This window comes from Psammomys obesus, unplaced genomic scaffold (assembly GCF_907164565.1).
Source record: "Psammomys obesus unplaced genomic scaffold, mPsaObe1.curated_primary_1811, whole genome shotgun sequence".
Classification (NCBI taxonomy): domain Eukaryota; kingdom Metazoa; phylum Chordata; class Mammalia; order Rodentia; family Muridae; genus Psammomys; species Psammomys obesus.
The window spans coordinates 4,589,540-4,616,363 of record NW_026585609.1 but is presented as its reverse complement, the minus strand read 5'-3'; the positions used below and the strand labels follow the sequence as shown (position 1 = coordinate 4,616,363).

Sequence of the window (26,824 nt, the reverse complement as noted above, 5' to 3'; positions counted from 1 at the left end):
GTCTCACAGGCCCCAGTTTGGCTCAGCGCTCCTTAGGCAGCTGAGGATGACCTTGAACTTCTGTGTCTTCTGCCTCCACCTCCTGAGTGTAGAGGTTACAGGGTGGGTCATCATGCCTGGTAGTGCTGGTGATCAAACCCAGGGGATTTCATGATGTTAGAAACGGACTCCATGAACTAAGCTCATCCCCAGCCCTACTCTAGTCCTTTCTGTGATGATATCAAAAGCATGTATTCCACCAACCACAATCAATGAAGTATTCTCTAGTCTATACTCTTTAAAAGACATAAGTTCATCCTTTCCTTAGGAGTTGCATAGCACCTACAGGTGATGACTAGTATTGGGGTAAGAAGGCCTGGTCCCCGTATTCCAACTTGGGACAGTTTTACAAGACACCATAGCATAAAGATTCTCATGAAACCATCTAAGACATTATTATGTTTTTTTCTTCTGTCCAGTCCTACCTCCATTTCAGTACAACTCCCACGAGCTTCTCCCAGTAAACTTCCTAAAAGGGAATATGGTCTCTTAACCTTTTCCCTGTGCAATGTGAGCTGGAGTACAACCTGTTTATTATTTTTAATAGTTTATTTTTTACTTCACCACAGCTTGAATTATGTCAAATATGTCCTTGCTTCCCTTCGTTAAGCCTGGGCTAACACTATGTTACCATACCAAGACTGGTGGGTCTAATGTAAAAATTAAATCCTTGCCATTAAGACTTGAATAACTATTTAGATGGTTAAATATCAACATGTAGTTTCCTCCTGACTTTTTTTATATCCTACAGAGGTACCCTGACCCTGTCTGGCTCTCCTTTCACCCACGCCTTCCCACCGTGACTCAACCTTTTCATGGTCAAGTTCACAATAATACTGAACTCTGTTTCCATAATAGGAAATGCCTTATCTTAGAAACAGTTTGAAGGGTCTAAATCTTTCAAATTTGCAGCTATGCTTTTAAAATTTGTTATTTCTTTGGTTTGTTTCTATGGCTCTTTTTCTCCAAGGATTCACATGCCAGAAGAAACTGGGCCTTAGCCCAACCCTTTTCATGATCTCCAGTTCTCCTTCTCTCTATGCAAAGTCTTTGCAGTTAGGGACTAGGGGTCAGGCCCATCCCACTTCCTGTTTTACTTTTTTCTCTGCATAAGAGACCTGGTATTTTCAGCAAGGTGAAATAAACAGGGTTGGCTCCAAGTTCAGTTGTGAGGTCTGGTTTGTCCATGGTGAACGTCTTCCCTTTCCTGGTAGACTTTCCATTGTGGCTCCTCCTTCTTTCTTGGGGACACCTTGGGCCATTGCCAGCTTGGTAATTGCTTCCCACAGCATAACTCTTCTTCCTCCAGTTTTCCCTGTTCTGCTGATCTCTGTCAATGTCCCAGACACGGTTTGATAGCTTCTATGTCCCACTGCAACAATGACAGCCTACTTCTCTGGGGTTCCAGTGTCTACTGAAGACCAGCTGAGATATCCAGCCTTGTAGACTGAACAACTTCTAAATTTTTGGACTTTCCATTCATAGCTCACCATTGTTGTTGAAAGTTCTCTGCTCAATGGCTCTTCATGTAAGGCCAAGCTTACTCCCCTCCTTTAGGTGGCAACCCTGCTTGGCACCGTCATGGTTAGTTAATAAGTATTTAAATAAATACCTGAGTAAATAAGTAAATGATGCTTTCTCATGCTTTATAACACCCACCCTGCCCTTTATCTACCCCAAAACATGTGGTTTATTATTAATATAGGTCTAATAAACACGGTCTTTCTTTGAGGCACGAACCAATGTGGTGAGCTGGGGTAGGAGCTCCAAGCCAAGTGCATGATCAAGTAATTTATAACCATGTATTTCTGATGCGTCAACTTCTGAAACCTCACTGGCTCTAGAAAACCTGCCCTCCCCAACAACCTGAGCAGGTGGAGAGACCAAGAGCAATGACATATATATTTAACCTGATTGTTAAGGTTTCATCCGAGCATAAGATAATGTATAATATACCCTAAGCCCTTTGTAATATCCTTCTGGTGTGCTCAGCAATTCTCTCTGGGAGAGTGTGATAGCTATTCTTGGTTGTCAACTTGGCTGTATCTGGAAATGGAAGGCATACTTGTAAGAGATATTTTACTTGATTTGAAGTGGACGAACCCACTTCTAGACCTGACTTTTTGGTAGGAAGTCACTCACCCATGATCTGGATATTTTTAAAAATATATTATTTTTAACTTATTTTTTATATTAATTACAGTTTATTCACTTTGTGTCCCAGCTATAGCCACATCCCTCATTCCCTCGCAATTCTACCCTTTCTCCCTCATCTCCTCCCTGCCCCTCTCTAAGTCCACTGATAGAGGAGATCCTCCTCAGCTTCCATCTGACCTTAGTTTATCAGGTCTCATCAGGACTGGCTGCATTGTCCTTCTCTGTGGCCTGGCAAGGCTGATCCCTCCTCAGGGGGAGGTGGTCAAAGAGCCAGCCATTGAATTCACATCACTGACAGTTCCTGTTCCCATTACTAGGGAACTCACTTGGATACCGAGCTGCCATGAGCTCGGGTTCATCTGAGCAGAGGTTCTAGGTTATCTCCATGAATGGTCCTTGTTTGGAGTATCAGTCTCAGAAAAGACCACTGTGCCCAGATATTTTGGTACTGTTGTTCCCCTTATGGAGCTCCTGTCCTATCCAGGTCTTACTATCTCCTCCTTCTTTCATAAGATTCCCTGCACTTTGCCCAAAGTTTGGATATGAGTCTTAGCATCTGCTTTGATAAAATGCTGGGTAGAGTCTTTCAGAGGCCCTCTGTGGTAGGCTGCTGTCCTGTTTCCTGTTTTCTCCTTCTTCCAGTGCCCATCCTGTTTATCTTTCTGAGTGAGGATCCATGATCTGGAACTTGAGGTAAGAAGACACTGTCTTTATTTGGCTCTTCAGGTAGGAAGGCACACCTTTAATCTGGGCCACACCTTCTGCTGAAAGCCTATAAAAAGACTTGGAAAAAGGAAGATTTTGTTCTTTGTCTGCTTCTTCTCCCGTTGCTAGCAAGTCCATTTCTTCATTGGCCCTAGGGCCTAATGTAGGCATAAGGTTATTGTGTAATTCAGATGCTAATTTCTGTATCCCTATATCTGGTTGCAATCTTGTTCTGAAAATCTCCTGTCTCAATGTTGTATAAACACTGTTACAGCCAACCACTGTAAACTGGAGAGAATAGGACTGGGCTTCCTGCCAGCTAGGGGAGGAGGAGTTAGAAGAGGAAAAGGGGATTAAGCTGTGGGCAGAGGTCCAGGTGGGACCAGGAGAGAGAGCTCAGTAAGAAGCTACAAAGTACAAATATCTCTGGATGTACACTGGAAGAAAGCCAGATTAGCTGAGAGAGTTAAGAATAGAGTAGTAACAGCTCAGTTATGGTGTTGTGAAGCTAATTATTAAACAAATATAAAACAGTCTCAGTCATTTGTGTGATAGCCAGGTTAAGAGAGAAACTGATAAAGAAAAACACAGTTTTATAAAAATAACATTAACGGCCTACTTTGTTGGGGTTCCAGTGTCTGCTGAAGACCAGCTGAGACATCCAGCATTGTGAACTGAGCAACTTCTAGATTCTTGGACTTTTCGTTCATTGTCCACCATTATTGTACTAGTAGGACCATAACCTGTAAGTGATTCTAATAAATCCCCTGTCTCTATCTATTTCTATCTATCCATTTATCTTAAATAGATTTATTCTGTAAGTTATGCTACTCTAGAGAACCCTGACTAATACAGAGAGTGACCTGTGGCCTCCAGGGATGCTGAGATTGTTCACCTGTACTTACCCCAAATTATTGTTTTGGTCTAGAAAGCATCATGTTTGATGAAACCATTTCTTTTCCTCTGGATCCTAGAGGAATCCTCTGGATTCCTCTAAATTCTCAGGGAATTCCACTTCAACGTTCATGAGATTAGCAAAAGTTTTACTTCTTCCTGTGAGGCCTCTCCATTCCAACATTAGAGAGTCAGGGGCACTTGGCTTCTTGTCCAGTGTCCTGTCCTCCTTGAGAGACCAGCTATTGTCTTGGCTTTAACAGATCGACTCCTACTTAAGCCTCTGTGCTTGTCTGAGGAGATGAAGGGCAATAGGGCCAGCCTGTTCCTAAAGATAGCAAACAAGTCCCCTGCCATTCATGTTTCAGATACAAATTAACTCGTACAGAGTCCTTACTCCATTTACCTTCTGGATGGGATCCGATGCTGTAACCACTGTCCTGATGTCTTACTCATGCCAAGGCCAAGGTCTAGACAACTAAAGATAGGCCCTACACCTGTGAGCCTGGACATATTACTCAGCTCAGCTTCCTACCCTCCTAGCCAATTGTTCCCTAAGGGAACCACTGCGAAGGCTTTGGCCCACATTTCCCTGTTGCTCACTCTGCCACCTCAATGACGGAGGTGCTTCACCTGCATGCCCTGCCTCATGGCATAGTGAGCTCTTATTTCTGGCAAATTCTGCATAACCAGTAATTTAACACTGGCGATTGTTTCCAGATCTGGTGGACTCACTACACTGAGTAATAAAAGATAGATAAAAGCAGTTATCTCCAGAGTTTTCCACTGAGCAGGCTCACCCATTTAAGGAAGTCAGTAGGGGAGGGTTCTCTGTTTCTGTAAGTTGTGACAACTGGAGAAATGACATGACGAGAAGGACAACTATGGTGTCAAGGTTTTTAGCCTTTTCTCAATATTCATCGACACCCTGGAATTTCAGAACATCAATGTGAACTATTTTCTTATCCTCAACAAGCTTTTAATTAATCTTTAGAGACATAAACTGGTTCTCCCAAAGTCTAGAAAGGGGTCAGATCCCAACTTTGCTATCATGCTTCATTCCATCATAGTCTTCCAAATCTTTCAAAATCTTCCCAGTGCTATGGGATAACAGCACATTTCACACCTCGAGAGGCCAAAAGATTAAAAATCAGCAGCTATTAAAAGTTTAAGGCCTAAACTAGGTGGGTGGATAAGTCCAACAATGCTCTGAGGGGAAGAACCTGCCTTATTGTATTCTTTTTCCACCCACTAGAGATACAGTTGCTAGGAAACTGGCCCATCCCCCTAGGGAGGGACACCAGATCATTAATGGTCTGGGGACCTTCCTATAGCCAATCAACTCAAAATGTAGCATTTTGACCAATAGATGCTTGCCAGGCAGGAATCGCCCCTGCCTTGGGCGTGCTGGGAGGGACCAGAATCTTTAAATCACTCAACTAACCTGAGCATGGGGCTCTCGGCTCCCACCGCTTCGGCGGTGGGGGGGTGTGGGCCCAAGCTGCAGCTTGTAATGATTTATAATAAAAAGAACCTCATGTATTTACAGCGGAGTCTATTTATCCCTGGTCTTTTGCTGTTTGTGAACTGGGCAGAACAACCTTAGAGAAAGGGTGCAGTTTTACCAGTGAGAGCTACTGAATGTTCATATCCATGAACAAAGCATGTAAGATGTCCCCAGATATTCCAACAAGAGCCTAGCCTCAGGGAATGAATATAAAGTCTTAGGAAATGATTAACCAAAGACAAGGAAGCACCTAGAAATGGCAGAAGTTTTAGTAGGCAATAGCTTTTGTCATCTCTGGTTTCACACACTTATAATCCCAGCATTTGGGAGGCAGAGTCAGGATGGTCTTGAGTGTGAGGCCAACTGTTTACATGGGGAGGAACCAAAAAAAGGCCTCAAATAAACACACAAACAACCCCAAATCTCTTTTCTCTAAAGAAATTTCTTTATTTGATTTTGAGTCCTCAAGGCTAAATCAGCATTCACAAAGACATGGAGAATTCCTAGAAGTTTCAAAGAGCCATGAACTAATAATGAATAATTCAGTTCAACACTACAAAGACACAAACATAAGCATACAATATAATACATGACAAAGATGCTTGTTGTATGAGGTTTTACCATGCTCCTGAAATAGTAATTCATGAGACTCAATTATTATTTTACAAGTATCTTGGCCATATAGCTAGGCTCTTCTCTGACTAGCTCATAACTTAAAATAGCCTATTGATACTAATTTATATTCTGCCACATGTTTGGTTACTTGAGCTCAAGTACCATTCGTGTCAATTCTTCTCACATCTTGCTGGCTGGAATCTCATGCACCTGGCTCTAACCCAGAATCTCTTCTTCCTGCCAGATGTCCCACCTATTTCCTCCCTCAGCCAAAGGCCACAGGTTTTTGTTTTGTTTTTTTTTCATTAATAGGTATTGCATCCATACAATATACAAGAGATTCCTTTTATAATTGCTATGAAGTATCATCACCCAGAAAACAAACTGCTATTTTGTTAACATCATGTTGGGAAGAGTATGTTAGGATAAAAATGATAAAATTAACCCACTATTATACATGGTATAATTTGGAGGCTTTACTAAAGCTTAAGGCCTTATTATTTTAAGCAAGAAATATGGAAAGTTGAGGAAGAGGGAAGAGAGAAAATGATTCAGTGATGAGTTGGAAATGAAAATGACAAAAGGTTGGATTGTATGGAGGACTAGAGACCACGTAAACGAGCTTAAAAGGAGCCAGGAGATGGGTTGAGAGTGGAGCTAGGTGGTAGCGAGCTCACCTAGCATGCATAAGCCCCAAGTTCAATTCCTAATGGCACCAAAACCAACCAACCAAACAAACAAAAGCATGGAGTTGAAGGTATCCTTAGGGCACGACGTGTGGGTCGTGACCCCTTCGGGAGTGCTGAATTACCCTTTCACAGGCGTCACATATCAGATATCTGGCTTATCAAATATTTACATAACGAGTCATAGCAGTAGCGAGATTACATTTATGAAGTGGCAATGAAACAATGTTATAGTTGGGGTCATCACAACATGAGGAACTATATTAAAGGGTCATAGCATGAGGAAGGTTGAGAACCACTGTCTTAGGGGATGGTGACAAGGCATAGGACTTCTCATTCAGAGTTGCAAGAACTCCTATATTTATGGTTGTGGGCCTAGCATTTAACAGCTGAGCTATCTCTCCAGCCCAATTTAAAAATAGGAATTCTCAACAGAGGAATATTGAATGGCAGAGAAACACTTAAAGAAATGCTCAACGCCCTTAGTCATTGGGGAAATGCAAATCAAAATGACCCTGAGATTCCATCTTACACCCATCAGAATGGCTGAGATAAAAAAATGTTGGAGAGGATGTGGAGAAAGGGGAACCTTTCTCCATTGCTGGAGGAGTAAACTTGTACAACCACTTTGGAAATCAATCTGGCACTTTCTCAGAAAATTAGGAATAGTGCTACTCAAGACTCAGCTATACCACTCCTGGGCATACCCTAAAGATGCTCCACCATTCAATAAGAACATTTATTCAACAATGTTCATAGCAGCTTTATTTGTAATAGCCAGAATCTGGAAACAACCTAGATGTCCCTCAACCAAAGAATGGCCACAGAAATTGTGGTGCATTTAAAGAATAGAATACTACTCAGCAATTACAAACAAGGAAATCATGAAATTTGCAGGCAAATGGTGGGTACTATAAAAGATCATTCTGAGTGAGGTAATCCAGAAGCAGAAAGACACACATGCTATATACTCACTTATAAGTATATAACATCCACTTATAAGTGGATGTTAGACATATAATATAGGATAAACATACTTAAATCTACAGACCTAAAGAAGCTAAACAATGAGGACTCTAGGGAAGATGCTTACATCCCATTCAGAAGGGAAAACAGGATAGACACTGGAAGCGGTAGAAGAGAGGGAACAGGATGGGAGCCTACCACAGATGTCCTCTGAAAGACTGCACCCAGCAGGAGATCGAAGCAGATGCTGAGACTCATAGCCAAACTTTGGGCAGAGTGCAGGGAGACTAATGAAAGAAGGTAGAGATAGAAAGACCAGAAGGGACAGGAGCTCCACAAGAAGACCAACAAAGTCAAAAGATCTGGGCCCAAGGGCTCCTGCAGAGACTGAAGCATCAATTAAGGACCATGCATGGAGAGGACCTGGACCTCCTGCTCAGATGTAGCCCATAGGCAGCTCAGTCTCCATGTGGGTTCCCTAATAAGGGAAGCAGGGGCAGTCTCTGACATGAACTTGATCATTTCCTCCTGACAGGGTGAACTTGCAAGGCCACAGAGGAAGAAGATCTAGACAGTCCTGATGAGACCTGTTAGGCTAGGGTCACATAGTAGGGGAGGAGGACTTCCCTTATCAGTGAACTAGGGGAGGGGGAGGGGAGAGGGAGAAGAAAAGTGAGAGAGGGTGGGACCAGGAGGATTCGAGGGAGGGGCCTACAACTGGCATACAAAGTGAATAAATTGTAAAAAATCAAAACAACAACAAAAACAGACTTTCAAGAAAAGACATCCTGTGAGGCTGTGAAACCTCAGCAAAGCACCAGAAAGAATCTTGAGTGTAAATGTCAAAAGATCAAGAAAGCGTTCTAAGATGAGCCCATTTTGTGCTCCTGGGATGGCGTAGCCCTGGGATGGACTCGGTGACCCCTCAGCTCCTGGTCCCTGTGTCTCCTTAAGAGTTGCTTTCACAGTCTCCTTTCCAGTCACCGAGCATGCCCAGGGGCCGTGGGGTTAGCCTACAGAAAGGAACAAGCAAGCCTTTCACTCCTTGCCCCTCGCTTGGAGCCGATCTGCTGTACATCTGTGGTTTTTCAGCTCTTCAGCACTTAGGCACTTTTCTTCAGAGCCAAGCGCCAGGAGGGGCCGGGAGGGCTATGACAGTGTAGTATTTGTGTGTTGACAGTAACAGCCTGTGGGCCAGAGACCCACAGTCAAACTCCCTTGCAACCCCGGTGTGCTGGGCCCTGGACCGCACACCTTACTGGCAGTGACTGTGGTTAGGCCCAGCGTGCCCTGGCGCCAAATACTCCTCTTCATTCTCCAACCTTTCGCCTAATTGACTCCCTGGCTCCTTTGCCACATTTGTACCAATCCTCACGCAGGATGGTCTTGTCCCACCTCCCAACCCACCCACACGGGGAACAACACATCGATGGGGGTCATGACCTAAAAGAAAACAGAGCTCTCGAGGGTGGGATGTGCAGCGCTGAGCTGGGCAGCTGTGTTCCTTCCAAAGGATTTGGCTTGCAGAGATGTCGCTCTTTTCCTGTAACAGCACTGGAATTCACTTTTTCCATGGGTTGCTGATTTACACGGGGAACTGGAATCACTAGATGACTGTAGCTTTTAACCTGCTCTGTTTCTGATGGGTTCAGAAACTTGGAGACATCATTCAGCTTTTGGGGGTGGGGGGAAGAAAAGATGTTTTTGGTTTTTGGCCCAGAGTTTTGGCTATGTGCTTGTGAAGGAGGGTGGGGTTTTTATCCTTAAATGACCCCAAAGGAATAGGAACTGTTGTGTAAGCCATGTGCAGGGTACTAACTAATTTAATGTCAGTGACACACCAGAACATTCTCTCTCTAAGAACAGCGATGCTGTTTTTGAAGCCCCTGTCTCCCCACTACTCACACAGTAAAAAAATCTAGGCTGGGGGAGAGAGTATGGGAAGTTGAAAAGAGGCAAGTAAGATGTTGAGACACAAAGGACTGTGGTCCTCCTGCTCATTGTGAGAACACCCGACGATCCTGGTTAGTGTCGCAGAGACACAAACTGCCCTTTTTTATTCAGCACAGAATAGACATGAGGCAGTGAGGAGAAGTTCCAGGGATGGGTCAGAGCTCCTCCTTCCCCGCACCTTCTTCAGCTCTGTGATCTCTCTGAAAAACATAGTGAAGAGTACACACTTAATCACCCTTGGAAGCCTTAAACCCATATTGCCTTTGAACTGCTGAGCTCTTCTTCTGTGGAGGCTCTTTTTGGTTTTTGAAGAGATCTCACTATGCAACCCTGGCTGAACTTAAACTTATTATGAACCCCAATCTGGCTTCAAACTGTGGCAGTCAACTTGCCCCAGCCGCCAGAGAGCCGTCACATCCCAATGCGTGAGCTCGTTATCTGGGATTTAAGTTATTTCCCGTGGGCCCTTTAATAGGAAATGGAGAAACCCCATTGACGATGCGCTCAGAGTCACCCCGCTCTGACCACTCTATCTGCAACGCCTTCTGCTCTCACTTACATCCAACTGGGCCAAAACCCTCCAATTCGCACAGAGAAGAGCAAGGCAGGCATGTGTTTCACCCAAAGCCACACACGCACCAGCAGCTCCCCCTTTAGGAATCCCTCGCAGAAGCCTTGGACTTTCTCCACAGTCACTTCTGGGATGGGTACCGTGTCCCACTTGTTATCCACTGTGTCATAGATGGCCAAAGCTGGCAGCTGAGACTCCTTTAGTTTGAAATAGGATATCACCTTTCCATGTTCCTTTCTGCCACTGTCCACCAGAACGAAGAGAATCTGTAGTTGGGGAGAGTTGAAAGAAAAAAAGGTCCAGCTCAGACCCCGGGCACAGAGAGACACTTGTGATTGCTGTCGCCAGTGCAGATTGAGTTTATGGCTCGTGTCACATAATTTTAATCTAAGTTAAAGCCTGGCATGATGGAATGCTCTTGTAATTCTAGCACCTGGGAGACAGAGGTAGGAGGACCAGAAGTTCAGCAAGTCAAGAAGTTTGAGGCTAGCCTGGGCTACATAAAATCCCTCTCCCTCTCTCTTTCCCTCTTTCTATCTATCTCCTTCCCTCCATCCCTCCTAGGAGGGAGGGAAGGGGTTGGCCTAACAATTCACCCTTGGGGTGGTGACCATTCCCAACTCACCCGACCCTGGAAGAGCTTGGCTGTCTCCTGGTATCTGCGCATGCTCGCTTCATACTCCGGGGAAGCCTTGTTCATCATCAGGAGAAGATGAGTCTGAACCATGGTGTTAAATAAGCCGGCTGCGATCTGGAAGATTAAAATTGGTTATGAAAGAAGGACGGGGAGGGGGAGAAGGGAGGGAGGGGACAGAGAGGCAGAGATACAGAGGGGTGCCAGCGCAATGAACAGAACATCACCAACAGTTTACCATGGGGCTGTACTCTGTCACCCAGTGGAGGTTGTTCATCTGAATGAACCGGCTCAATTTGGCGGCATCTAAATTTTCAATGTCTTTGGCATCCAAATGCAGTTGCTCGTTATCAACCTGGATAAAGAAAACAGGACACAGGGACGAACAGTGACTGACCCCTTTGGTGCAGTGTCTTTTGAGATCATTGATAAACAGAATTTGATTATGAGGATGAGGGAGAGACACTGAGCACAGCTCTGAAGACAGGAAGGAAGGAAGTTTCCGACCCTCAGGGATACTTTTTTCTACTTGTCTTTTAAGAGCCATTTTTATGTAACAGAATCACTGATATATTGAATTGTGTATTTTCCATTGGTGCAGCTGTTCTGAATTCCATTTTCTTAACTTCTGGCCTATTTTTCATTTAGTAACTTCCCAATATTCCTTCTCTCCTTCCTTTGGTTGGGATGTTACTCAAACTTTATCCCTTTAAGGACTTGCCAGCATTCATTATGCAACATGCAGCTTTTAATTTACCAGAATCTAGTATTATTTGACAGCTGCCTCTCCCTATTGAACATCAGAACACACAAAGATAAAAACTAAACACAAACAAACAAAAAGCCAAATTTCCCCAAAACCTAAAAGATTATATTAAGTAAATTAGATTTTAAAAATAATAAATGACAAGGTATAGAAAAAAATACCTCTAAATTAGAATTATTTTGGGGGAAAAAAAAAACAAACCCTACCCAAAGCATTGGGTGTTTTAAAATGCGAAGTGGAGTCTGGCAATATAGCTCAGTGGTAAGTGTTTGCTTAGGCATGTCTGCATGCCTAGGTTCAATTCCCTACGAGAAACACACAGAAATGGGACCGGAGATGTGCAGATCAGGTGGCAGAATGCCTGCATGCAGGAAGCCCTCGGTTTGACCCCCCAGGTCTGTGTGAAGTAGGCATGTTGCTTCCCGTAAGCCCAGCACTCTGGAAGTAGAGGCAGGAGGACAGGAAACTCAAGCTCAAGGTGCCTCTGCTAAACTGTGAGTGAGTCTAAACTGAGTGAGCATGGGTGGGGTCGCTTTGGTAGATACACAGTGTGTTAAAAATGCTCAGTAGGAACACTGAGAAGAAGATATAAAAACAATAGGAAAAGTCCCCATGGACCTTGTTCAGCTTCATAGTCCTAATATTCATACCAAACAAACAAACAAACAAACAAAAAAAAAAAAAAAAAAAGGGAGAAGACTGCTGGGGTCATGTCTTTAATCCCAGGACTCAGGAAGACCAGGCAGGATTTAGTAGTTCAAGGCCACCTGGGCTATGTGGAAAGTTCCTGGGCAATAAAGCAAGACCTTGTCTCAAACAACACATTACACAAACAAACAAACAAACAAACAAACAAACAAAAATAGTGGTTGAGAGAGCTTGCTGCACTTTCAGAGGACCTGAATTCGGTTCTCAACACCTCCGGCTGGGTGACTCTCAACACTTTATATACAACTCCAGCTCCAAGGGGTGTGAGGCCTCCGGCCTATGCCACCATCTGTTCTCACGGGCACACGTCCATAGTCAGAGACAAAGACACAGACACACAGACATATTCACAGAGACAGACAGGCAGGCACGCGCGCACGTGAGCACACACTGGCGGGGGGGGGGGGGGGAGAAACAAACACAGAGCCAGAATGAGAGAGAGAGAGAGAGAGAGAGAGAGAGAGAGAGAGAGAGAGAGAGAGGTTACTGTTCTCTTGAACCTTCTCTGCCGCTTCAGGCCTTCTGAGCTGGCTTGCCAGCTGGCAGAGCTTCTCACACTTCGGGCTTTGTTATTGCAACCACTCAAGCCACCATCATGTAATCAAGGCCCTCTTAATGCCGAGTATGTCCGAGTATTTGAAGATTATTTTTCTAGGATGCAGAGCCCTGGCACCTGTGCGCAGCTGGACCCGGCAGCACGTGGGCCAGGGGGCCGGGTCCTCTCGCCTGGTTTCCAGGCAGTTGCTCAGGTTTCCCAGAATTGGAGAACTGGAGGCGCCAGGAACGGGGTGTTTCTGGGCTCAGGCATGCAGCGGAGGGATGGAGGGTGTGCGGGGGATAAAGCTCCCTCCCCGGGCAGTGGGGGCGCGTCAACAAGCCGCCCCCTCCCCTGCAGGCTCTCCATTTGCTGGGGTTCTTCCAAGGAAACATGCCCGATTATTTCATGATTTCCTAAACTAAAAAGCCGAGGAGCGTTGGCGGGTCGGGTTCCTGGAGGCAACACTTGAACAGGATGTGCGCTATCCGCGAAGGAGTTCATTGCGTGATGTACTGAAGCGAAAAACTCTAGCCTAGAACAAGGCTTTGGGAACCTTTAACAACTTATTTTGCCAGTGTTTGGAAGGAGTTTTACTTAAGACACCCTCCCAGGAGAGGACGCCAAAAGCAGAGCAGACCAGCGGCAGGGACTGAGCGGTTTGTTTTACACACTGCGCATGCCCAGCACTATCAGTTTTCCGGGGAGGCATCCCTTCTCATTCCCGCGAGCTCTCTGACTATCCAGCGTTTCAGAAAATGCATTAAAAGTCATATTAGTTCGTTTATGTTCTTCCTCATTCATTCATTCATTCATTCATTCATTCATTCATTCATTCATTCATCTATCTATCTATTTATTTATTTAAAATTTGAGACAGTATTTCATGAAGTGAGGCTGGTTATTGGTTTTCTATGTAGCCAAGATAAATCTGACCTCCTGATCCTCTCTGTTGCGTCTCTGTTTGTATTTGGAAATACAAACATCCACCACCACGCCCTGCTTTATTTTATTTTATTTTTTGTTTATACTACAGCTATAATATTTTATGACCATCCAGCCGTAAAGTAACTTGAGCGGCACTGAAAAATGATTCGTTAAGTAGTGCCCTATCTCTGATCTCTCTTCTCTCTCTTGTTCTCCCTCACACACACTTGTTGCTCAGTTGCTATATATATATGGATATACACACGTATCTACTTTTGTATACTTATATATACTTTTGTATATATATAATTATATATATATATATATATATACATATATATTGTTTGTTTGTTTGTTCTGAGACAGTGTCTCCTGCAGCCCAGTAAGGCTTTAAACTTGCCGTGTAGCCAAGGATGAATTCAACACCTGTCCCTCCTGTCAGTCTCCCGAGGGGTGGGATTACCGCGTGCACCGCCATGCCCAGCTAAATACATACTTTACAAAAGTGTTTTTAATAATTTGACGTATTACCTCTCTCACTCACTGTCTTATCTTTATACAGTCATTTCTTCTGACTCCCCTTGTCTAGTAAGGGTCCACTTTTATACTAAACTCAAAAGTACGTGTACAAGGGTCAAGAATGACACACTGCATTTCTCTTACATCCTGTTGTGTCACAGTTGGGCTAACTTTATTTCTTAAAACAGAAGCGAATAATAAAATCCGAAGTAGTGCGAACATTCAAATAATAGGGCGGGCTCATGGCCCATTAGCCCAGTGATTGGACCTCTGTGAGGGTTAGATCTCTATGGGGCCATTGAGGGAAGCATAGGGTTTCCATGTTGTCACCCTCACAGGCTGGGTCCTTGACGCCTACACCTTCAACTTCTTACTGTGCTTAACTGCTTCCTGGAGACTTTTCTATAGGTCATTCTGCGTTAGTTAGGGAGTGAGCTCTTTTCCTAGTGTGCTTTCTCTCGCAGTGATGGAGACCATGGCCAAGGCTGTCTGAGAAGGAAAGGGTTTATTTGGCTTGTACTTTCCAGCCTGTCATCAAGGGATGCCAAGACAGGAACCAGGAGGCAGGAACTGAACCGCAGACTATGGAGGAGTGCTGCTTACTGGCTGGTGCTATCTGGTCTCTGTTTCAGGTTCCTGCCTAGAGTTCTTGCCTTGGCTTCCCTCAGTAACGAACCGTGACCTTTATGTCAAATAAACACTTCCCTCCCTGCATTGATGTTGATAATGTCTCTATCACAGCCGCAGAAACTAAGACAGAAATTGGTACCAGCGTGCACTATTGCTGTGACATTGTTGCTATGAGAGGATCATGAAGGACTTTTGGGATTTGGGGATGGAAAAGCCATTGAGTGCTCAGAGCTTAATAAGCTAGTGTGTGGGAGGTCAGGAGAGAATGCTGAGATCAGTGCAGAAGTTTGAAGCCTGGCTTCAAAGTTTCAAGGCAAACTTGAGAGTTCCTCAAAGACTCTATCGAGGCTATTCATGTGATATTTTAAATCAAGAATATGTATATCTGGTCAGCTGGGGCTGGAGAATTAGCTGTGGTCAAAAAGATACCAGCATCACTGAGGTGAAGTCCTCTGCGAATACTTCCTCTGGGCCAGCACACAGAAGCTATGGTTGAGAGGGGCCAGGGCTGCACCACATGCTGACAGCCTAATGCCATAAAGTGTAGGAGTCTTCCTCATAGTACTGGTTTTGTAAGCATGGAAGAGTCATAGACAGCAGCTGAAAAGTGGCAGTGGGTGACAAGGTTAAAGTTCCTGGAGAGAGGCCAGGAGAAGCCATTGGTCTTTCTCAGCTGGATGGAGACCTCAGCATAGCTGAGATATCAGAGCTGTGTGGTGGCTACCAAATAAAGTGCTGGGTGTGGAGTGCAGCCGGTCTGAGCCTCGTGGACAGGCTGTGCATGCTGTATAGAACCATATGCATAAATGGCAGACCCCTTGGGAACCTTTCCCACCTCCCGGAAGCCCAGAGGCTGTAAGTCCCAGACAGTGAAACTTACAGTGCTGAAGTTTGGTTTTGCTCTGATGTGATTGTGGCTGTGCTCTCTCTCACCTCTTGGAGGCAGAATATATATATATATATTCTATATATATATAGAATATATATATATATATTCTATATATATATATATATATATGTTCATAAACTTTGGAGTATCAGAGGGAATTTGCTTATTTTAGAGTGATTTTGAACTTTTAAGGACTGGACTTTCGAAGTGTTTGAAAATTTAAAGACTGTGGGACTCTTAAAGTTGTTGATGCTTGATGTTGTGATATTAACATCAGTATAAGATTTGGGGATGAACAAGAACCAAAAGGCTACGGTTGAAGAATGATATGTTTGTGTGTCCAGTTGACAAGGAGTCACTTGTACTGGCTAGTTTTTGTCAACTTGACACAAGTTAGAGACATTTGGAAAGATGACTCCTTAAGATTGGCCAATGGGAGAGTCTGTTTGTGATTTGATTAATGATGATTGTGGGGAGCTCTAGTCCTCTGTGTGGGGTGCCTCCCTCAGGCAGGTGGTCCTGGGTAACATGGGAAAGCAAGCTAAGCAAGCCGTGGGGAACAAGCCAGCAAGTAGCGTTCCTCCATAGTTGCTGCTGTTTCAGTTCCTGCTTCCAGGTTCCTGCCTTGTCTACCCCAAATCCTCTCAGTGACGGACTGCAATCTGAGAGTTATAGGAAGAAACAAATCCTTTCCTCCCCAAGTTATTGTTGCTCATAGTATTTCATCACAGCAATAGAAACCCGAACTAACACGGTTGGTTCCACAAACTTTCGCTGGCCCAATAATAATGAGTCAGTGTATGCTTGCCTAACCGTTATCGCATCATATCCTTTAATATAGTCTTACTGTTGTGAATCCAGTAACTCTAAATTCTGAAAATTTGCTACCAAATGCTACAGTAGCAGGATTAAATTCTGTTAATTACTACCAGAATTTAGGGAAATGGTTTGGGATAAAGTTTTTTGAAACATGGACTTCAGAATAAGGAACATCAGATAAATACAACCTAGTGTAAACATAGAGATTTTCTTTTGGGGCTGGAGGAATGGTTAGGTGGTTAAGAGTGCTTGGGGATCTTGCAGAGGACCTGAATTCAGGTGTCAGTGCCCACGTTAGGTGGTTCCCAACTGCCTGTAAGTCTAACTGCAGCGAATCTGATAATCTCTTCTGTCTCCTGCAGCACCCAAAAGAACATACAGATACACATGGATATACAGACCCACAGATACACACGTGTAAGTTTAAAAGGATCATCAAAGGGTTTAAAAAAGATTTTGCTTGAGTGCTTTAGTGAGCCAGCATAGTGCAGCAGAGAGGAGAGGCTGAGCATGGAACCAGGCAGCGCTCGGCAGCTGCGACACTTTGGAGCGTTGTTTCCGTCCACCAGAACCTTATTTTCCTTACTAAAAATTCATGGATAATATTCCTTTTTCATATATTGGACTATTATAATAGTGCTTCTCATAGATTAGATACACATGGACACAGTAATACACACAGAAACATATATAGGCAGATTGACAGACAGACAGACAAATACACACAAATACACACTGAAAAATAACCAAACTATGGAAAACTGCAAGTAATAAAAAATGATAAAATGTGGATCTAAGCTGAAAGAAGCTCAACTTATTAAAGTTACTCTGAACTCCTGAACAATAATCCTATTAAAATGTGTACCAAACCGTTGAAAATGTAAACCGAGAAAGTGTTTATGTAATAGTTGGGCTGAATAAACTCCGTTTTTCAGCACTGTCAATGAAGTGTCACAAAACCAGTCTGTTTGTTTGCTGGCATGGCCCATAAATTTTTGTCCGCTGAGGTTCCGAGGCCTCACCCGGAGAGGGACTGTGACTAGCAGTCAACATAAAACAGATGCTAAGGAAGGGTGCAGAGCTCAGAAGAGCCACCAACACGGCTTCATAAAGAATGCATTGTGAGCAAAAGTTCACACTGCTGTCAGGATTGCTCAGCTCTTTTTGGGGGGCTGACCTTGAACTCATGATCCTCCTGCCTTAGACTCCCAAGTGCCAGCTTGTAGCCTGCATCACCGAATTGGCAAATCACCCTTTCTTTCATTGCTATTGCTGCTTCTCCACTGCAGACCCTTTATGCCTCAGGAGGCCACATGAGGAGGTCAGGAGGAGTCAGGTCCTCTGGAACTGGAGTGAGAGAAGCCATAAGGATGTTGGGAATCCAACCCAGGTCCTCAGGGAGGTCACCCAGCACTCTTAACCACTCCAGCCCCCACAGAGCCTTAATAAGTTTCACAGAGTCTATTTTGCTTACCTAGCAGGATCTCTTGCTTCTCATATCTTTGCCTAATAATCCATCTTAGTCTTTGTTTCCAAAATAATGTTGCTAAATCTTATTTCTGTCCATGTTACTCTCCTGATCCAAAGGCTTTGTGGGCTTTCTAATGCCAATCAAATTAAGTACAATCCCAGAATACTGGTTTGTGGTTTTAGCACAAATATGCTTCTAATAAAATCTCCTTGTCATATAGTCCTTTTCCTGCAACATGTACCTTGGAATCTAGTCAAGTTGGCATCATTGATTCCTAACTACAGTCAGTTTTTTCCCCTTTGCCCATGATTCTCTTTTAGAGTGCCCAATTTTATCCACCATATACTTCCAAGTTTAATTTTCTCCTTTGTATTGTTTTTCTAAATTTCCACACTATTTTCATTCCATTAACACTTTACCTATAATGACCTTCTCTTTAGTGTATTGAGTATAGTCTTTGCTACATTTTAAGATTTATGAGAACGGATATGTTATTATTATCAATGTCTTATACACAAGAGCAGTCTAATAAAATGTTTGATAAACAGAAGTCAACCGATCAACATATAAAAATATAAAACTGTGGGGCTAGGCGTGTAGCTCAGTTGGGAGTGTGCTTGGCTTGGACATAGGAAGCCCTGGATTTGACTGCCCTGCTCTGCATAAATAGGGTGAAATGGTGCATGCCTGTAACCTCAGTACTTGGGAGGTGGAGGATCAGAAGTTTTAGGTAAGCTTCATCTGTGTATCAAGCGACCTTCCTGAGCTACACACACAAAAAATTATATATATATATATATATATATATATATATATATACATATAATTTATACATATATAGTGATATCTATTGTAAAACTCCTAGTCTCTGTCTGTTTGTCTATTTGTCTTTCCTTTCCACCCCTGGTGTGTCCATGTCTGTGTCTGAGTTCAGTGCTTAGCATGACCTTAGAGATAATATGGTCATTATTCGATAGATGTAAGAATTAAAGCTAATAAATGCCTACCGGCCCACCCATCCCCTCTGCCTGACAAAAGACCAAACATTAGTTCCACGTCCTGGCTCTCAGTTCCCTTCCTCTGTACACCTCATTCCAGCTCCTATTTTGCTAGCCTGAGTTGAGTCACTATCCTTGTCAACAATGTCCCTAAACTTGGCGCCTGCATTAGTGTCAAAGACACAGAGTTCTTCCCTGCCTCACAAGGAAAACTAGGAGGAGGCTGGGGCTGCCGACCCAGCTTACCAAACGGAAGAGGCGGATGCTGCTGTTGGTGATGTTGTAGTGGGTCAGAACCTCAGAACTGTTGCTGATCCCAAAAGAAACGTCCTGGAACTGTTGTGCCATGCTGCGGAATATGGACACTATCGGTGTTTCTAAATCCTAAAGTCAAAACGAACAAAAGAACAGCAAACCCACTGGTCATTTTTGAGAACAGAGACACAGAGGGAAGAAAGAAAAAATATGCTCATGCCGGAAGTTACAGGTTTAGACTAGTAAAACAAACGTCATCATTACGCATGCAGGCTATATTCACACTGGCATTTTTGAGTGTTCCAGGCTGTGTGAATACATAGGTTGTTATCAAAATTGTGTCTAAATTTTTGTGTGGCCTTATCATAGAGCCTGAACTCTACTTATAGTTGAGGGAACCTTGTTGTCCAGAGATCTGTGAAGTTGGGCCAGACAGAGATCCATACACCTAAAGAAACGAATGTTTGGGAACAATTCGTGAAGGAATGGGGCGACACAAAACTAAAGAACAGGTGCTCAGCATGGTCACTGGGAGATGTTGTTCAGGAAGCTGAGGATCAGGCCCTCCCCTTGCAAGCAGCCTTCAGGTTTGTGCATAAAGGTACTTACTGGTCCATGCACCTATCGCTTCCCAGGCCTACAGTTAAGAAGTGGGGAAGCCACTCATCAGTGACGGCCTCTGTCCTCCCCCACACTGGCACTGTCTTCCTTACTGTGTTAGGATGGTTGTTCAGAGGAGGCTCCAGGCAGCATAGAGGTGTCTCTGCCTCTCACTGAGCTAACAGACATGTGCAAGGAGAAGGGAGGATTACTAGCCTTGCATTTGGGATCACAAGACACAACTGGCGGCTTGTTCTTTTTTGAAAGGATGAGAGTTATTCACTTCGAGGCTGTGGACCTTTGTTGACTGACTGGCTTGCTGGTTTGTAATCTGGGCTTTTGAATGGACTTGCTCAGGGACCCAATGGCGCCATCTGGTGATCACTTATGTTACTGTACCCTTCCAGTTCTTTGCTTTCTTTCTTTCTTTCTTTCTTTCTTTCTTTATTTCTTTCTTTCTTTCTTTCTTTCTTTCTTTCTTTCTTTCTTTCTTTCTTTCTTTCTTTCTTTCTTTCTTTCTTCCTTCCTTCCTTCCTTCCTTCCTTCCTTCCTTCTTTCTTTCTTTCTTTCTTCAGCTCTGACCCCTAAATCACCAAAACCTGACCCCCACTGGCACCCCAACACAGCTACATCCAGCTATATACACAGAATGGACATGGTGACTGTGAATTGGAATACAGGAGTGGAAGTAAACAAGAAAAGGTCTGAGGTAAGAGAGCAGGGGCCGGGTTAGCTGTGAGGATTGCCAGGTGCTGCTACCAGAGCGAAAAGAAAGGCTGGAAGGAGACCCTCTTGTTTACGCTGTCTGCATTATTAGCCAACTGCCAATATGGAAGCTGTCAGGGGTCCCTTCACCTTCCTCAGTACCTAAGAGAAGGCGAGAAAGATGAGTGAGGGCTTACCACAGCCCTTGAAGAGTATTTGTAGGCCATAAAAGATGGGTTTAGCCTGACTGTGTGGCATATTCCCATTATCCCACTACTCATGAGGCTGAGGCAGGAGGATTGCTGGCTTGAGAGAAGCATGGGCTACACAGCAAGTCTTAGGCCAGCCTGAGTTATGAGGCCCTATCTCTAATAAATGATAAATAAATACATTTATAAAGTGCCTTTACCTTCACTTCTGCCTATTGACAGGGCACTGTGGGTACAGACTGAAGATATTTCAGACAAAGGTGAGGTATGACAGACTTCCTGGAGGTACCTTTCAAAGTGCCCATAGGTAAGGAGACACAGCCAGGAGACTCAGAGATCCTGAAGCAAGTACAAAGAAGACCAGAGGCAGAGGGCAGACTGTTGTGAAATGCAGGGGGCTCATATGTCAGGCTGAAAGTGGAGTGTATACCTCCTCGCCTCCAAAGCAATGTCACTGGCTCAACAGGCCGCTGGCTTGACTACCATAAGACAAAACATGCTGGCTGTGGGGTGTACAGGCGGGGGCACCACTCACCGGGAAGAAGCCTATCATGGCCACCTCAGCAGCACCAATGAGCCTCACAGCAGCTGGGACGTCTGTGAGCCATATGGGTTCCTGGGTCCCGCCGAGACCATCTGCGTTAAGAGGCGGGGGCATGCTCAGCTATACACACTTTTACTCCGAAACCTCTGGAAAATGTTCTAGGTTTGGAATGAATATACCCAGAGTATTTTCATATTCCCCTCAATGCTCCTTACGACTTATTTCCTTATGGCCGCCCCCCCCCCCTTTTTTTTACCCGAGGCTTCTTCATCATCTGCTGTAACTTCGGGAAGCAGCCCACACATTAGGACAACTGAAAGGATTAGGCATCTGGACCTAGTGGTTTTCATTGTTCTTCTCCCCCTGGTTCCACGCCTAGCTGCTGAGTTTTGGGGGTGCTGATCCAGGACAGCCTGATGTAGTGAAAGGGCTGTGGGTTCTGCGTGCCCTGGGAAATTTGCAGCTGGTTCCAGGGGAACTTTCACCTGCTGTGATAAATGGCTCAAAGTGGCAGGGCTTTGGAACATACCCAGCCAGAAGAAAGTCAGGCCTGTTCATATAAATAATAAACTGTATACAAGGACTCAGTGTCAGGCTACAAATACAGCCGTGAGCTGATCCAGTGTCTCTCAACTTAGGTTGTGGATGGGAGAGGTAAGCACAAAAACAGATAATGCAAATACAAAACAGAGAGTGGTAAGACCTGGAAAAATCCGTGGGCTGTTGTGAGACAAAGAACACTTGTAGGGTTTCATGGAGAATATCTGCCTGTAAGTAAGTACCAACAGAGGTCTGGGTGAATATGGTAAACCCAGGCATCTATCAAAATGTGGAAAGAACATGCATTGCTTTTCTCTGCTGAGGCAAAAAATTACAACTGACAAAAGCAACCTAAAGATGGGAGGATTTATTTTGGTTCCCAGGTTGAGGGTACAGTCAGTCATGGCAAGGCAGGCACCGAGGCAGGAGTGCAGGACAGCTGGTCACACTTTGTCTGAAGTCAGGAAGGGAGAGGGATGATGGTGTCTGGCTTGCTTTCTCCATTTTATTCATCCCGAATCCCAGCATGGAGTGACATGGCCCATAGGTGGGGTGGGCCTTCCCAACCCCAATGACCCCAGCCTTAGAAACTCCCTCACAGGCAGCGTGCCTGAGTCTTCTAGATGGTTCTAGAGTCTGTCAGGCTTATAATCAATATTAACTGTTATAAGAGCTTGCATGGGAAGAGCTGCAGCTAGCCGGGAAAACTGAATGTGGAAGAACATTAGTCACGGAGAATAATGGAAAGGAAAAGAATGGTAGATGAGAAGCCTTTGTGTGAAATACTAAACTAAGCCAGCGTCGAATCTTCCACTTCACTCAGTAGATGTTGGGAGCCCATGGAAGAGTCACAGGCAGGAGACGGAGTTTGACGCGGCCCACAAATCAAGTCCAAGATGAGATTTCTGCAGGCAGTGGTGTGTATATCCCCACCGTAGATGGAGCCATCCTAAGAAGATATGCTACCATAAATGAAACATAGACCATTCACTCAGTATCGTTAACATTCACTGACCATTGTATTGTAGCAATCTATTGGCAAGGACATCAACATCCCCTTTACTATGGATCTCACCATTACTCCCAACCGGAAAACAACTCAAACCGTGTTTGAAGGAAAAAGGAAGGGGAAACGAGGTTCTCAGTCACACACACAACTATTTTATTCTTTTCCTCTGTGTTGTATTCGGTGTCTCCCACAAAAGAAGAGCCCTCGCTGGTAGGGAAGGTGAGGCTGGGGTGCATTGAACCAGAAGGCTCCAGTGGCAAGAATGAGTTTCTGAGCAGAAGGCAAAGGAGCCATTAGTGGTAGCTCGCCTTCAGCACTCACACTGGAAGAAGGGAGGGTGGTACTAAAGAGGTGGAGAACTTCGGGAGGCTGGCCATGCTCAGGGCAGAACGTCTGAGGGAACATGCTGGGTTAAAGCCTAGGTTTTAAGTCTCACATGTAGGAAACACTTTGAGAGATAGAGTAAGATAAAAAACAAAACAAAACAAAACAAAAACAAATCAATGAGAAAATGTGTGTGTGTGTGTGTGTGTGTGTGTGTGTGTGTGTTAGAGAATGGACCCAGCAATGAATAGGGAGGGAAGAGGGAGGACTGATGAGCATAGCTGGGAGGATTCTTCTGGTGGGGAAGGTGGAGGGAGGCACGGAGATGCTCAATCTGTCCAATCCTTCTTAATGGCCAGGTTCCATTCCCAGGTGAGGTGGTCCTGCTTGTCGTCGTCGGTGAAGAAGGACTTGTTATGGTATGTGCCCCGGGCCAGCATGCCCTTGGGGGCCTCCTCCGATGGAGTGAGGAACTCGTACTCCTCCTGCCGAGGCCCGTAGCTGCCAACCATGAATGTAGCTTTATCCACTGGGGAGAAGGAAAGGTCCGTTAGTGTGAGAGTGTGGTGTCAGAGAAGTGACCTACAAATGTGACAGCCTGGAGGGCAGCATACAAGGGTGGAAGCCCAAAGCAACAGTGTCTGAGCCTGGCACACAGCAGTTTACCAGGGGCACTCTTCTTTCTCTCTCTCTCTCTCTCTCTCTCTCTCTCTCTCTCTCTTTCTCTCTTTCTTTCTCCTTCCTTCCTTCCTTCCTTCCTTCCTTCCTTCCTTCCTTCCTTCCTTCCTCCCTCCCTCCCTCCCTCTCTCTCTCTCTCTCTCTCCCTTTCTTTCTTTCTTTCTTTCTTTCTTTCTTTCTTTCTTTCTTTCTTTCTTTCTTTCTTTCTTTCTTTCTTTTACTAAGCCAGGTATGCATGCTTCCATGTTCAGCATCTGGGAGGCTAAGGCAGGGGTTTAAAACCAGGCTGGTCTTCACACACAGGAGACCTTGTCTCAAAGGCCAAGTAATCCCTCCAGAGAGATACGTTAAAGCATTTTAAAACCCCAAATTCCTTTGAAAAATGTGATTTGCTTTGCCACCCCCCACACTTGTGGGCCAAGGTAGCTGTGGATCCCCAAAGCAGCCTTTTAAAGAAGTATCTGAGTTGATTCTGATTATCTAGGAGGAGTATTAGCAACCTAAGTCAGTGGAGCTGATGCCTCTTTACAGAAATGTAGCTGATTGCACCTTCAGAAACTGACAGGCAGGGCTGGCTGGAGAGATGGCTCAGTGGTTGAGAGCACTGTCTGTTCTTCCAGAGGTCCTGAGTTCAATTCCCAGCAACCATATGGTGGCTCACCACCATCTATATAATGTAAGCTAATGCTTTCTTCTGATGTGCAGGTGTACATGCAGATAGAGCCCTCCTATACATAAAAGTAAATAAATATTGAGAGAACAAACAAGTTGAGACCTGCTTTCTGGCCTCAGGCTTGAAGCTGTCTAAGCTCGGCAGCATGCAGGGCTTCCATTCTTTCTCTGTATAACAGACTTAATGGCCTCTTGTCCCTGTAGTCACTCTGTGAACATCTTAGTTGGGGGAAAGTTACCACAACATCTGGTGATCAGGATATGTAGACTTTAAGAATTCAAATGTTCAGGGATGGGAGGGGAAATTGGCAAATTGGTCAAAAGTTTAAAAGTGGAGAATTGGTATGGGAGGTGAAATTATCAACCGACCTTACTTATGAGGGGACCGCTGGGGCATGGATTCAGAGCAGCTGGAGTTGAAATGGCAGCAAGTGGCCGGGAGGGAGGGCACGGCTGGCCTTTTAACTGTTGCACAGTTTGCAGGGACAGCTGCACAGATGCCACCGGCTACTTGCCGACGTGAGTCAGCACAGCCTCTGGGCTTAGAGGAAGTAGGAAATTGAGCTGGGCTTCCATGAGAACCAGGCATTAGCAAGGCTAATCCTGTTTTTCAGGTCCACAGTCTTCTCTAGAATGTGACAGATTGGTTTTTCTGTCTGGAAGTCATGTCAAACAATTTCTCCTGGCTCCTTTGTTGATTTGTGGGACTGGGCTACATTATCCTGTTCCCACATCTGGCACAGAAAGTAAGAAGGGCCGGGAAGGAGTGTGAGGGAACTGGGTTACCTTCCTGCCCAAGGTATGTCCAGAACGACAGCAGAAGGAATGAATGGTTATATTCTTCAATGACACTGCTTTTTCTCAGCACTAGAGAGAAATGCTCCTCATTTCTTAAGAGATCGAACATTGCCTCTCTGCCTCTCCACCCTCTGTGGAACTCCTGATGCTCACCCCCATCACAATCATATTTCTTTTTTATATGTCATGGTTTTACACTGCGAACTGCTTTCACTATTGAGTGTTTGGTATGTGTATGTGTATTTGTATGTGTGCGCACACATGTATAGGCCAGAAGTTGACCTTAAATGTTCTTCCTAGGTAATAACTGCCTTTTTCTTTTCTTTTGAAACGGGATTTTTTTCTCTGTCCTGGAACTCACTGGATGGTCTATGTTGACCATCAGGGATGCTCTGAGATCCTTCTGTCTCTGCCTTTCCAGGCAGGAATTACAAATGCATGCCACCATGCTGGTCTGCTTCAGTTCTTTACACAAGCATTTTACCAACTGGGCTATTCTCCCACTTCTTCACTATTGATGAATATTCTTATGATCTTTGCTTCAATTTATCTTGGTTATTCTCCCTATACATACATACATATATATATATATATATGAATGAGTAATAAACTTGAATTCCAGGTTCCGGATGTTAAGGCCAGTGGTTTGCCGAGTCTCAAGTTGGCATTCTGAATGATGGTCTCAGTGTCCAGGTCTGCCATGCCTGTCTACCTTTTCCTCAGGTGGACATGCCACCTACCTCAACCTTTTATCCAACTCTCGTAAATTTATAACCAAAGGATGCTAAAAGCCTGGGCAGACATATCAGTGAGAAGTAGTTGGGGACAATCTCCTACCTTTCATCCCAGTCCGGTACGTGTGCTGAACGTACTTCAGGCCGGAAACAATATCCTTGTTTACCTGTGTGCAAGAAGGCCACAAGCCACTCAGATCAGACTTCCAGTTTTTCTGAAATCTTTTCTGCCCATCCCACCTAGCTAAACAGAAATTGGAGAAACCCAACCATAAGACTTCATGCTGCCTGTACAGTTTTAATCATTGGCCGCTGTAATATTTCTCAGTTTAATTGTTAATTAAAACAACAGGTCAACATTCTTCACCATATTTCTCTTCCCTTAGTGGCCTGGGCAATTCTCTCTAGCTGTCTCTCCTTAATGCTACTAGTGAAAACGCTGCCCCTGACTCTGAGAAGGTTATAAAAATACCAATGGAAAATTTTATGTAAGTCACCATATCCTCAGAAATGATCCTCCAAGCCTATGAAAAACAAACAACAGGGAGAGAAATGGTAATGGAAAAACAGGACTAGGAGAGGGCTCTGCAGCTGAGATTGGAGCCTAGGCATAAGACTGTGGGTCACACCAAAACTTCACATAAATAATGGTTGAAGCCCACTGGCTCCTGGCAAGCATTTTCAGAGTCTTTCACCACTGGACATTATCTGAGCTATTGCTACTTTCCCTAGATACTCGATGAAAATCCACCAGGAGGGAATGGAAT

The 26,824-nt window shown here is 44.5% G+C and overlaps 2 protein-coding genes across 3 annotated transcripts in view; both read right to left on the bottom strand.

The window, feature by feature from the left end:
* Positions 1 to 9,588: 9,588 nt before the first annotated feature.
* Positions 9,589 to 21,767, bottom strand: Erp27 (endoplasmic reticulum protein 27). 2 transcript variants are annotated; one of them, XM_055611847.1, is made up of 7 exons: positions 21,559 to 21,767; positions 21,294 to 21,394; positions 19,236 to 19,373; positions 10,966 to 11,082; positions 10,719 to 10,844; positions 10,162 to 10,359; positions 9,589 to 9,722 (listed from the first exon to the last, which is right to left on the bottom strand). In XM_055611847.1, exons 1-7 carry the CDS (start codon positions 21,650 to 21,652, stop codon positions 9,678 to 9,680), a joined length of 819 nt encoding a protein of 272 aa, XP_055467822.1. In that variant the 5' UTR covers positions 21,653 to 21,767; the 3' UTR covers positions 9,589 to 9,677. The 2 variants fall into 2 exon arrangements, with proteins under 2 accessions (XP_055467822.1, XP_055467830.1); XM_055611855.1 differs by lacking the exon at positions 19,236 to 19,373.
* A 1,070-nt stretch (positions 21,768 to 22,837) lies between these two features.
* Positions 22,838 to 26,824, bottom strand: part of Arhgdib (Rho GDP dissociation inhibitor beta) — a 17,553-nt gene continuing 13,566 nt past the window's right edge. Inside the window, exons 5-6 of the mRNA XM_055611661.1 lie at positions 26,161 to 26,224; positions 22,838 to 23,704 (exon numbers count right to left, since the gene is read on the bottom strand). Coding sequence (XP_055467636.1) covers positions 23,505 to 23,704; positions 26,161 to 26,224 — 264 coding nt within the window. The 3' untranslated portion in view covers positions 22,838 to 23,504. The remainder of the gene's footprint in view (positions 23,705 to 26,160; positions 26,225 to 26,824) is intronic.